Source organism: Atta cephalotes (genome assembly GCF_000143395.1).
Source record: "Atta cephalotes unplaced genomic scaffold scaffold00056, whole genome shotgun sequence".
Lineage (NCBI taxonomy): Eukaryota > Metazoa > Arthropoda > Insecta > Hymenoptera > Formicidae > Atta > Atta cephalotes.
Genome location: NW_012130120.1, coordinates 908,411 through 921,039, shown reverse-complemented (window position 1 = coordinate 921,039; position 12,629 = coordinate 908,411). Strand labels below are relative to the sequence as shown.

Genomic DNA, 12,629 nt, shown 5'->3' with positions numbered 1-12,629 from the left:
GTATATGTGTGTGTGTGTGTGTGTGTGTGTGTGTGTGTGTGTGTGTGTGTGTGTGTGTGTATGTAATTAATTGTCATGCTTTAGTAACATTGTTCTTAATCATTGATATAACAATTACATCTTAACAAAATGTTGACAAAGAATTTATTTCGATTAAGAAATTCGTGAAAACCAGATCCTAATATTGATTTATGTGTGATGCATGACAACTGATAATTTGACAATTTGGTTGAACTCACAAATATCCACGGTCGCACGTCTAACAATCATGACCACTAACTGACCATCACCGGCAGATGTGAACGAGTGCGAGGAAAGTTCGCCCTGTGGTGCGGAGTCGGAATGTGTAAACACCGAGGGTAGCTACGAATGTAGATGCTATATCGGCTACCGGATGGATTCCGCGCACGGTTGCGTCGACATGAACGAGTGCATCGGTGGAGATGCTTGTGCGGCCAACGCGAGGTGTATCAATGTCCCGGGCTCATACAAATGCATATGTCCCCCGGGTTTCGTCGGTCAGGGACTAACTCGCTGCGAAAGTCAGTCATAGCTAAACTTTCATATAACATTCTTTGTCATACTGCATGTATAATAATCATCCTATGATTAATAATATTGATTAACAGACGTGAACGAATGCGAGCGCAACCCCTGTGGCGAAAACGCTGAGTGCATCGATACGGTCGGTAGCTTTGCTTGCAGCTGCAAGACGGATTACACCGGCGATCCTTTTAAGGAGTGCAGTGGTTAGCTTATCAATAATTTTCTCTTGCGAATGTTTCCTTTGAATGAATCCCTTAAGCCTGTATATTCTACAATGTACTTTTTGTTTCCTGTTTCTTGCCTTTTGTTATTTTTTACATCTTGTCTTTTTGCTTCTTATCCGTTTTTTTGTTTTATATCGTCCGAGATAAAAATTAATGAACTTCGAAAGAAATACATAGTAAAAAATACAATTGTTGATAAAACAGTTGTAAAGAAGAAAAAAGCAAAAAATAAAAAGCAAGAAATAGGAAACAAAGAGCATATTGTAGAATAGGCTTTAATCATGAATTTCATGATTTTAAGAGTGTTGCCAGGAATTAGAATGCTCCCACTACGATTTTAATATATTCATATTTTCAATAATTTCTTTTTTAAATGCTTATTTAAATAAATTAAAAATTGACTATTTTCGTACAAAAATTTATTCTATATTTTCTTAATACTTAATATCTTTAATTTTTGTGATACTCAAAATGCAGATTGTTTCTTTAAATCTTTGACTTTGTGGAATTTTTCTGTTATCTTGGCATTCTGCTTTTCTTTTCTAGACATCAACGAATGCACAGCTTTGGAAAATCCTTGTGGGAAAAATGCGATTTGCAAGAACGAGGAGCCTGGTTATAACTGCCTTTGTCCACCAGGATACAGTGCTAGGTCCAGTCCGGCAGTCGCATGCGATCAGGTATAATAATTCAATAACTTGTTGCGTTTCGTCTCGAGTCATCTCATACATATATATGTGGACAAGATCTTCCACGCAAGAGATGTTCCAGGACAAATATTTCAAAAGGTCTGCTCCTTTGACCGGTTCGCGGTTTCTTTCTACGAAGGCGACGGATAAAAGAAAACAAATGAAACAGAGGTGGCGTCGTGCACACAAAACAAGATAAACGCGAACCGGTTTTACATTAGTTTACCTCTTTTCTAAATCTATTTTCGTCGTTTGTAACGCCACAAAACTGACTCACAGTTCCATTTATTATGAATGCATGCTTTTTATTCGCGCGTCTAAAAGATAACCGTACATATGATAAAACCAGTTCTCGTTTCCAACTACAATGTTTCCGAACGTGACAAGAATTATGAGTACGGAGTAATAAAGTATCTCATCGTAACGTTTTTAGACCGACGTGACAACTCTTTGCAAATCGAATTTCGATTGTGTCAACAATGCGGAGTGCATCGAGGGACAATGTTTCTGCAAAGATGGCTTCAAAGCCATCGGTGCTGAATGCGTGGATCTAAACGAATGCCTTACTAATCCTTGTGGGCCTGCGTCGATTTGCACGAACACTAGAGGAAGTTATCATTGTGAATGCGAATCTGGATTTGTTGGCACACCGCCTCATATACCGTGCAAAGGTAATCGTTGTAATTATACATTTCAATGTTATCGTATACATACATATTATATCTTTGAAAGAGAAATATTATGTAAGAATGATTAATAGAAAAACCGTAAAAAGAGAAGAGTAATTATTATGCTGTTAAAAAGCTACAGTCATACTTTTTATTATTTTATAGCACCGTGCGATGAGGTAACTTGCGGTGAACATGCCTTCTGTAAGGCCGACGGTCACGAAGCTTATTGCATATGCGAAGATGGTTGGACCTTCAATCCAAATGACATAGCGGCTGGATGTGTCGGTAAGCAAACAGATATTTCTTAAAAGAATCGAAATATTTTGTAATCATTATTCAACGTAAATAGGTATCATTTATGACAGTAAATTTTTTAACGCTGTTTTATTTTCTTTACTTACAATTAGACATAAACGAATGCGATGCGATCAATGGACCTTCTGGAAGATGTGGCAGAAATGCCATTTGTACGAATACACCTGGTGGTTTTAGTTGTCAATGTAAACTCGGATACTCAGGAAATGCCTTCAAGCAATGTATAGGTAAAATTTGAGATAAATTATTTATTAATGATTATCTATAATAATTTTGCAAATATTTATTATTTTTATTTGTCATATGAAAAAAAAAAATATATATATATATATATATGTATATATTTATAAGAATTATTAATTTAATTATTTTATTAGTTTTATGTTTATATATTTTTATATTTATATATTTATTAGTTTTATGTTTATATATTTTTTAAATAAATACACAGATATTGACGAATGTACCAAATCTAACGTTTGCGGTCATGGAGCAACATGCACCAATATTGAAGGTTCTTACTCTTGCACTTGTCCGGAAGAAACCATACCAGATCCTGATCCTTATATTAAATGCGTTGGCATAGTGAGATGTGAAATTGACGATGATTGCCCAGGAAACGCTATTTGTGATCTACAAAAAAGATGCTTGTGTCCTGAGCCAAACGTCGGGAATGATTGCAGACGTATGTAATATGATATATTATTTAAAAGTTAAATGAAGTTATCTTTATTTCAAATATTGAAGATTTATCTTTGAATAAAATGTCAGTCCATAATCTCGTGTTTATCTAATTAGATCCATGTGAAGATTTATCTTGTGGACCCAATGCGCATTGCATGCTCTTGAACGACGTGGCGACATGTCTCTGCAGCAACGGATACACAGGAAAGCCCGGAATAAAGGATGGCTGTCGAGATATCAACGAATGTGCAATAAATCCGTGTCCTCCGGGGGCAATCTGTAACAACGAGCCCGGTTCCTTCTCATGTCAGTGTCCAAGCGGCATGACGGGCGATCCTTACAGTGGCGGTTGCCAGGAATCTAAAACACCTCATGTGTGTGGTCCCAGTGCGCCCTGCCCCGCTGGAGAACAATGCATCAAGGATGAATTCGTAGGTAGCAGTGTGTGCATCTGCCAACGTGGTTACACGCGCGATCACGAGACCGGTAAATGCAGAGACATTAACGAATGTATGGAGCTCAGAGAAAAGCCTGCCTGTGGTGTCAACGCAATTTGTAAGAATCTCCCTGGTAGTTACGAGTGTCAATGTCCACCTGGATTCAATGGAAATCCCTTCTCACTTTGCGAAGGTAGGACTCTTGATTTTTTAATAATCCTTGATATTTTTAATAATTATATTATTATCTATTAAAATGTGCGTCAGTATTATTAAAAATTTTTATTATAAAAATTACAGAATGCAACAGCATCGAATGTCAATGTCAACCTCCGTACAAAATTGTCAATGGTAAATGCATGCTTGCCGGATGTTCGAAGGGTGAAAAGTGCCCAAGTGGTGCTGAGTGTATAACAATTGCCGGTGGTGTCAGTTATTGCGCCTGTCCTAAGGGATACACGACCAAATCCGATGGCTCCTGTGAAGGTATGACAAAGTGATTATAATTTAAAAGAAATTTTATTTTTGTTGTAAATTTAACTGACAGCAATTTGAAGCGAATATAAATGTATTTGATACGATCGACTGAAAAATATTATTTCATATGTAGATATAAATGAATGCATCGTGGGTCATCAAGTCTGTGGCTACGGTGCCGAATGTATCAACCTACCAGGTTCTCATCAATGCATATGTCCGCACGGATATGGTGGCGATCCATACAATGGGCTTTGTTCTCCAGCACAGAAGAGATGTACCAATGATCACGAATGTAAAGCTAATGAGAAATGTGTGCAGCCTGGGGAATGTGTGTGCCCTCCGCCGTTCTACACAGATCCCTTAAATGGAAATCTTTGCAAAAGTAAGTCTACGAATTTCACATTATTAGAACAGCTCAGACATAATATAAATTTCATGATAATCGTAATGTCTTCTATGCCTAATTATTATTGAATTCTATTATTGCAGATCCTTGCGATCGTTTCCCGTGTGGTATTAATGCAAAATGCACACCTAGCGATCCACCGCGATGCATGTGCGAGGCTGGTTTCGAAGGTGATCCGCAACACGGATGTATTGATGTAAACGAATGCGCGAACAATCCTTGTGGACACGGTACATATTGCATCAACACGAAAGGAGATCATACATGCGAGTGTCCTAAAGGTATGATTGGCGATCCTTACGGTGCTGGTTGTACTGGAGCTCCGACCGGCAAAAGCGAGTGTTCGTCAAATGACGATTGCGAAAACTATTTATCATGTGTCCAAGGAAATTGCGTCAATCCCTGCGATAACGTACCTTGTGGTCCTAATGCATACTGCGAGCCGGATAAACACGCAGCATGGTGCAGATGCGTAATTGGATTCACGGAAGGCAAAAATAACGAATGCGTTTCACGTAAGTGCGAATTTTATAAATTTTTTATTATAAATTTGGATAGTTTTACATATTAAAATTATTATTTGTCATATATTTATGTATTAAAAAAATTTAAAAACATTCTTACATGAATGTGTGTTATTATGGGTATTATAAAATAAATGATTTATCTAAATTTAAAAAGAAATTTAATAATTATTTATAATACGAGCATAGCTTAGTTTTCAAATGATACTTTCAGTTAGTAAGTTATCAATTTATCATCTAAATCTTTACTATGATTTTAGATGAAATAATACTCCGTTTTTTGATTTTAGAATGCGATGGTTTTGTTTGCGGCACTGGGGCTCAATGTATCGTTAGTTACGACGGGCCGACGTGTAAGTGTATCGAAGGTTTCATGGGCAATCCTTTCCCTGGTGGGCAGTGCGTTCCGGATGTTTGCTCTTCTGAAATTCCGTGTGCCGAGCCAAGCGTATGCATCAGTGGACGTTGCAAACGGCGCTGCGAAGGGGTGATTTGCGGCATCGGAGCCATGTGCGATCCTTTAACGAATAAATGTGTGTGCAATCCCTATTTTGTCGGCAATCCCGATCTGCTTTGTATGCCACGTAAGTATTACAAACGTAACGCATCTATATTATGTGAAAGGATAGAGGTATTTATTTTATTCTGTGAATGTTTCTCTGCGTATAAGGGAAAATAATATTGAATCATATATTATCCTGGTTGAAAAATTTAATTTTTTTTCCGTAGCCATTCAACCACCACACTGCGATCCATTCTGTGGGAAAAATGCACATTGCGAATATGGTCTTCAGGAATCAAAATGTATCTGCAATCCAGGTACCAGTGGGAATCCTTATCACGGCTGTGGTGTTCAAGAAAAGTCCGATTGTTCTACTGCGGTATGCGGAAAAGACGCTCATTGTAACGCGGGTCCTAACGCTGTCGAGTGTCTTTGCCCATCTGGTTTCGCTGGCAATCCATACATCCAATGTTTTGGTTAGTTTTTATTAATTTTAATTGATTCTTTCACAGTTCTTTTATAACCAAAATGTAGAACTAATATAATGGAATATTTTAAAAAATATAATTAATTTTTTTTATGTAACATCATTTTTCACGATATCAAGTATAAATAGTGATAAAAACCTATATGTGAATGTATATTTGTATTTTTTTTTATTAGATATCAATGAATGCAACGGAAATGCATGCGGAAGTAATGCAGTGTGTATCAATACTCTTGGAAGTTATGACTGTCGCTGCAAGGATGGCTTTTTCGGCAATCCGTTCGTTGGATGTCAGCAAGTACAGGTGGGACCATGCGCTGATCCTTCTACTTGTATTTGTAGTAACACTGCACCGTGTCCCTTCGATTATATCTGTGTCAATCATAAGTGCATAAATCAGTGCAGCGATATAAAATGCGGTCCCAGATCTGTTTGCCAGAATGGAGTGTGCGTATGTCCGCCTGGTTATAGCGGCAATCCCAATGATTTGCACAAAGGTTGCCATTTGCATGGTCATTGCTTAAACGACCTTGAATGCGAGCCGCAGGAGATCTGTTTCCAGGTCGGCAAAGGCGTCCGCAAGTGCGTAGATGCATGCAGCAAACTGCAATGCGGACCGAATGCATTATGTATCACGCAGAATCATGTGTCCTCTTGTTTATGTATTGATGGATACCAGGGTAATCCGAGCAATTTAATCGAGGGTTGCCAACCGTCCAAGTCCGTGATACCCGGATGTGTACATGACTCGGATTGTCCGGCAGGTGCCTTCTGCATTACTCTGGATGGCGGCGTGCACGACTGTGTAAATCCTTGCAATAAAGTGGTATGCGGCGCCTATCAAAAATGCGAACCCGACTTGGTCGTACCTGGTCACGCCACTTGCAAGTGTCAGGACGGCTATGAGTGGAATCCGATACAGTCGTCCTGCGAGAAGCCATCGGTACCCGATTGTATAACTGATGATGACTGTCACTCGAGCGAGGGTTGTAGACCGGATGCGCTTGGCGTATTAAAGTGTGTGTCGCTTTGCGATGGTTTCACTTGTACTGCGAATTCTCGTTGCATAATGGAGAATCATCACGGCCGTTGCGACTGTTTACCAGGCTACATCGGCAATCCGAATGATCGTCGGGGATGTCACAGCCCACGCGAAAACCGTTGTTCTACAGATAGTGAGTGCGCGGAGGATCAGACATGTCGTAGCACTCCAGACGGCCCGCTCGCTTGCCAACTGGTCTGCGACTTTATCACCTGCGGTCCCAATGCGCTTTGTGTCGTCAATAACCATGTGGCAAACTGCGAATGTCCGCCTGGACAGTATGCCGGCGATCCGAATGACTCAACGTCTGGATGTCGCGCGGTGCCCTGCGTCTACAACATTGACTGTCCACCGGCGCAACTCTGCAACCGACTTACGCACACTTGTTACGACGCCTGCGACGAGAATGCATGCGGTGTAAACGCGGTCTGCATAACAGAAGATCATAAAGCGATCTGCCAATGTCCACCTGGGCTTCGCCCGAACCCAGTACCCGATGTCGAATGCGTCGCCGTGGAGGCATGTCATCCGGATTCTTGTCATCCTACTGCGTTGTGTGTCGCTGGTCCAATGAACAACCCAGTGTGTCAATGCCCACCGAATCATGTCGGCGATCCTTATGTGAATGGTTGCCAGCCGGAAGGACACTGCTCTAGTCCCAAGGATTGTCCAGTGCATTCCGTCTGTCATGAGCATCGTTGCATTAATCCGTGCGAGAATGCGTGCGGTCCTAACGCATTCTGCGAAATCGTAAATGATCAACCGAGCTGCAAGTGTATTCACAGGTTCGTGCCATCCTCCAGTGGTCCAGAACACGGCTGCGTGCGGGGTACTAATTACTGCACAGTTGACACCCAATGCGAAGACAGCTACTGTATTGATGGACAATGCAGAGGTAATCTGATTTAATAGATAAACAATTAATAATTATGGTAACATTTCACTATATTGAAAATATTTCATTATATTGAAAATATTCAAATTATGAAACAGAGAATTTTGACTGTTTTAGCTGTATGTCGTTCAGTCGCTGATTGTTCGGATGGAGAGAAATGTATTAACAACAAGTGTATGGTGTCATGCATTGCGCATTCTCAGTGCCTAGTAGATCATGCATGTGTAAGTGGAGGATGCATCCTCGGCTGCCGCAGTAATAAAAATTGTCCGATTACCGAATCATGTATTAACAATAAATGTCAAGGTATGTCACGATTATAGTATAATTTTGACTCATTTCAAATAAATTTTTTGCATATATGTATATATTAATTATACAGAATTAAAATCTATTAAGGAGGGAGTCTCATGTAAATCGCTAAAAAATAGGTAACTTTTAGAAATTTTTTTTTTTTTTGAAGAAATGATGCAACGAATCAATTAAAAAAATTTATGTGTTTTAACGCATAATTTAAAAATTAAAAAATTTTTAATTTAATTTTTAATTTAATTTAAAAATAATAATGGCTCTAAATAGCTATATCTATATGTATAGCTTCATTGGCATTGTAGTGCTTTTTGTTCTTATCTGAAATAAAAAATCAAAATTTTTGCTTATTTTCTGAAATTCAATAAACCTGAAAAATAAGTAAAAAGTTGAAAATTGAATAAACGGCGGTACTTAAAGAAAAACGATTTTAGCTCACAAAGTTTTTTTCTATTTGTGTAATAACAATAGTTTAAATTATTTTTTTATTAATTTTATAGATTCATCGACAAATTATAACATTAAACAATATGTATGCTCAGTAGAGACAACCCGATTGATCGTGTAATGATAATTTTTGAATAATCTTCTCCATCAATTCCTAAAAACTAGTTTCGAGAAAAATGCGTTTAAAATTTTCGATAAAATCGAAAAGTAAAAAAAAGCTTACAGCAGTTTTTTTCTAATCTGCTATTTCAAATCCATATAGCAATCCTTTAGCTTTTTCGTAGAATCCATTTAATTTGATTTGTTTTCCATGAACCATCCTTCATGCTATTTAGATTGCAACACTTCTGCTTCGTTACCCATTCGGCATCATGCATATCAGTAAATAATTTATATTGCTATTCAATTTTTTTTAGCGTTTCCACTATTTTCAAGATTATATAATAACCTTTGTTAAAAATACGAGTTGCAATAAAGATGACTTTGATTAATTTCATAACCGTTATTTATAAAAGGCCTTGAGTTTCTTTATGATTATAGCGATATGTAACAAGTTTAAAACCGAACATGCTCGATTTCCTGCTTCTTCAAATTTTATAATTTTGCTTGCATTCTTTGCAAATAAGTATTTCTGATAGGATGCCAAAAATAGTTAAATATCCTATAATTCTGTAGCAATTATGATCGGGATTATAAACAAAATCTTGATTACTCGCAGTTACTCGATAGTTAATTTTTTCGGTTGCATTTTGTCCCATACATTTATCTTCCTTGTTAATGAATCTACATAAAAGTTTCGTTTTGAGTCCTTTGCTACACGAGTATTTGTACTTTTACTTTTGTTCGAATAGAACATCTTGGCTTTAGATTCATACAGGTCGAAGTCGAAACAGAACTGGCTCTGGAAAGACCGTTGTCAAATATCATCCTTGTGAGTTGAATCGACATAATAAAGAACGTAAACTGACTGACTTATAGGTATACTTAAATAGCACAGCAGCTTGCAAAGAGCTAAAAAAAAAGTGATTATATGCGCTTTTTTAGTTTTTTGTTGACGTTTTGTAGACGCTGTATGCTACTTGGGTGCTTGAAAAAACATTTGCTTTTTTTATTGTGATCAATCCGAATGAAGATCTCGACGCGCGCCATTCGCTCACATATTTGTGCGTAAGAAATGAGCTGTAGAATCTTTAAAACATCGAATTTCATTCTGTAACTTTGAGAAGATATTTTCTACATTGTTCTTATCAATTTTTCTATGTTTCTATTATTGATTAAAGTAAAAATTTCGATTTTTTGAACTAGTTACCTGAGACTCTCCCTTTAACTTAAAAACATATGATTTCTTCTGTGTGTTTCTCAATGTGTGAAATAATGTCGGCCCTAGTTCTTGAAAGAAAAACAAGAAATTTATGTGTTTCTAGATCCTTGCAGTAGAAAAGATGTGTGTGGACCAAATGCGATCTGCAGTTGCACTAATCACGCGATCACATGTACATGTCCTCTCGGTTTCCATGGTAATCCTACTCCAGAACAAGGTTGCGTTCGAGTACCAAACGTATGCCAAACTCCGCAAGATTGTCCTAGCCAGCATCTGTGTGTCTCGGGATTATGCCAGTGTCAATGTTCGGAACAGAACAATTGCGCGCAAGGCGAGCGCTGTAAGAATGGCATTTGCGTGAAGATATGTTACGGCGACAGTAATTGTCTGCCCGGTGAATTGTGTATCGATGGAGCGTGCGAGGCGGGCTGCACCTCGGATGTTGGTTGTAAACGCGATGAAGTATGCATTAACAGCAAGTGCAGGTATTGCCTTTTTAATCCACACTTATTTTATTGATTAATCACTTATATTGCATTCTTACTTTTTTAAATATCTATAACTAATTATCCTAAAAGGTTTATAACGCTTAATTTCTTTTCTTAGATGCAGCCACGGATTTATTGCTGGTCCCGAACATTGCCTGGATATCAACGAGTGTGATGATCAACCATGTCATCCAAGTGCTGAGTGCATCAATCTTCATGGTTCTTATCGTTGCACGTGTCCTTCAGGTACCGCGGGCGATCCTATAGGATTGGGCTGTGTGCTGCCGCATCACTGCACCACGCACAAGGACTGTTCTGATTCTCAAGCCTGCGTTCAACACAACTGTTCAGATCCGTGCTCTTTTGTCGACTGCGGTTTAAATACTATTTGTTCCGTTCTGGATCATGCTGCTGGTTGTCAATGTCAGCCTGGTTACATTGGCGATGCCTCAGGGTGCTTTAAAGTAGAATGTCTTTCTAACAGTGACTGTCCAACGGATAAATATTGCAACCAAGAGATCAATAAATGTAGCAGTAAGTTATGATTGCATAAATAAATAACTATGTTCATTTTGATTAGTTTTATAAGAAAAGATAAAATTATAATTTTAGAAAAGAAAATGATTATAAAGTTCTTAAAATTTTTGCTTATTCGTTTTATCAGGTCCTTGCAATCAAGTAAACTGTGGATATGGTAATTGCCTAGCTATCGATCACGTCAGCGTGTGTAAATGCTATTCTGGCTTTGTTCTTATCGGTGACATTTGCGCTGACGTTAACGAATGTTTGCAAAATCCTTGCCATTCTTCAGCTATGTGAGTGAAACTTGTGATTATAAATAATTATGCGAGAAGAGAAGTTAATTCATAGATCTTTTTAAAATAAAATATTTAAAAAATGTATAGATGTCAGAATGCGGAGGGATCGTTCGCCTGTGTTTGTCCGCATGGTTTAGTAGGAGATCCATTCAAAACGGGTTGTAAACAACCTGGTGATTGTTTCACGGATTCGGATTGTCCAAATTCAGCCGCTTGTATTGATAACAGATGCACTAATCCATGCGATGCACCGGGCATTTGCGGTAGAAATGCAGAATGCCTCGCACGTGATCATGTTCCGATTTGTAGATGTCCTGGACAAACTACAGGAAATCCGGCAGTGAGTATTAAAAATTTGAGTTTCAAATTTTCTAAAATTTAACCATTTAATATTGATACAATACTTTGTATCAATATTATTATAATTGATATTCTAAACTTGTAAATATTTGTATAGTTAATTATACTTTTACTTTAATTTTATCTTATTTCTATTTATTTCTTATTTGTTTTAGACGGAATGTATTCATCTGGAGTGCAACTATCACAGTGACTGCAGTCCATCAGATGCATGCTTCGATCATAAGTGCGTTGATCCCTGCTCTCTTTTGAACGTTTGCGGACATGGTGCTGATTGTTCATCGCTTAATCATAGCGCGGTATGCACCTGTCAACCTGGCGGCACAGGTGATCCGAATCTTGGATGCACTCCGCTTCAATATTGCAAAAGTGATTCACAGTGTGCAACCGGTTCAGTATGTAACGGAGGGATATGCACAGGTAAATTAATCATCGAACAATTACGAAGAAGTGTAATTAATTTATAAATCATATACTTTAAAAATCTCTAAATTTCATGTACAATCTGATTATTACTATTTGCAGCGCTTTGTGGAAGTACAAGAGATTGCATCGGCGATCAACTCTGTATTAATGGTCTTTGTCAGCCTACCTGCAGAAGTAATTCTAGCTGTCCAGAATATCAATACTGCCATAACAATATATGTGTTCAAGAATTACGTTGTACGTCAGACAATGACTGCTCAGATGACGAAAAATGTATTAAGAATAATATTGGACAGGTAATCCTATGTTTTATTAAAAATAAAATTTTAATTACGAGTAAAATTATTTTCTCATCGATTCTATCAGAGAAATATATACATACGTGTGCGCGCGTGTGTGTGTATGTGTGTGTGTGTGTGTGTGTGTGTGTGTGTGTGTGTGTGTGTGTGTGTGTGTGTGTGTGTATAGTGTGTTCTTCGTTACTAACGTACGCCACTACTACTACGTACCGTTACCGTTAACCTTAATTAAGTTTAGTTTATTAATAAATTAAAACTA

General features: G+C 37.9%; 1 protein-coding gene across 1 annotated transcript in view; it reads left to right on the top strand.

Moving 5' to 3' along the window:
* The window catches only part of LOC105623383, a 105,092-nt gene that overhangs the window by 24,627 nt on the left and 67,836 nt on the right, over positions 1–12,629 (top strand). The window contains exons 7-27 of the mRNA XM_012204777.1: positions 297–542; positions 630–749; positions 1,317–1,450; positions 1,893–2,130; positions 2,293–2,415; positions 2,538–2,672; positions 2,897–3,130; positions 3,244–3,759; positions 3,867–4,052; positions 4,177–4,428; positions 4,536–4,967; positions 5,267–5,560; positions 5,706–5,954; positions 6,142–7,902; positions 8,020–8,208; positions 10,083–10,464; positions 10,586–11,001; positions 11,132–11,282; positions 11,373–11,625; positions 11,801–12,065; positions 12,171–12,367. Coding sequence (XP_012060167.1) covers positions 297–542; positions 630–749; positions 1,317–1,450; positions 1,893–2,130; positions 2,293–2,415; positions 2,538–2,672; positions 2,897–3,130; positions 3,244–3,759; positions 3,867–4,052; positions 4,177–4,428; positions 4,536–4,967; positions 5,267–5,560; positions 5,706–5,954; positions 6,142–7,902; positions 8,020–8,208; positions 10,083–10,464; positions 10,586–11,001; positions 11,132–11,282; positions 11,373–11,625; positions 11,801–12,065; positions 12,171–12,367 — 6,773 coding nt within the window. The remainder of the gene's footprint in view (positions 1–296; positions 543–629; positions 750–1,316; positions 1,451–1,892; positions 2,131–2,292; positions 2,416–2,537; positions 2,673–2,896; positions 3,131–3,243; positions 3,760–3,866; positions 4,053–4,176; positions 4,429–4,535; positions 4,968–5,266; positions 5,561–5,705; positions 5,955–6,141; positions 7,903–8,019; positions 8,209–10,082; positions 10,465–10,585; positions 11,002–11,131; positions 11,283–11,372; positions 11,626–11,800; positions 12,066–12,170; positions 12,368–12,629) is intronic.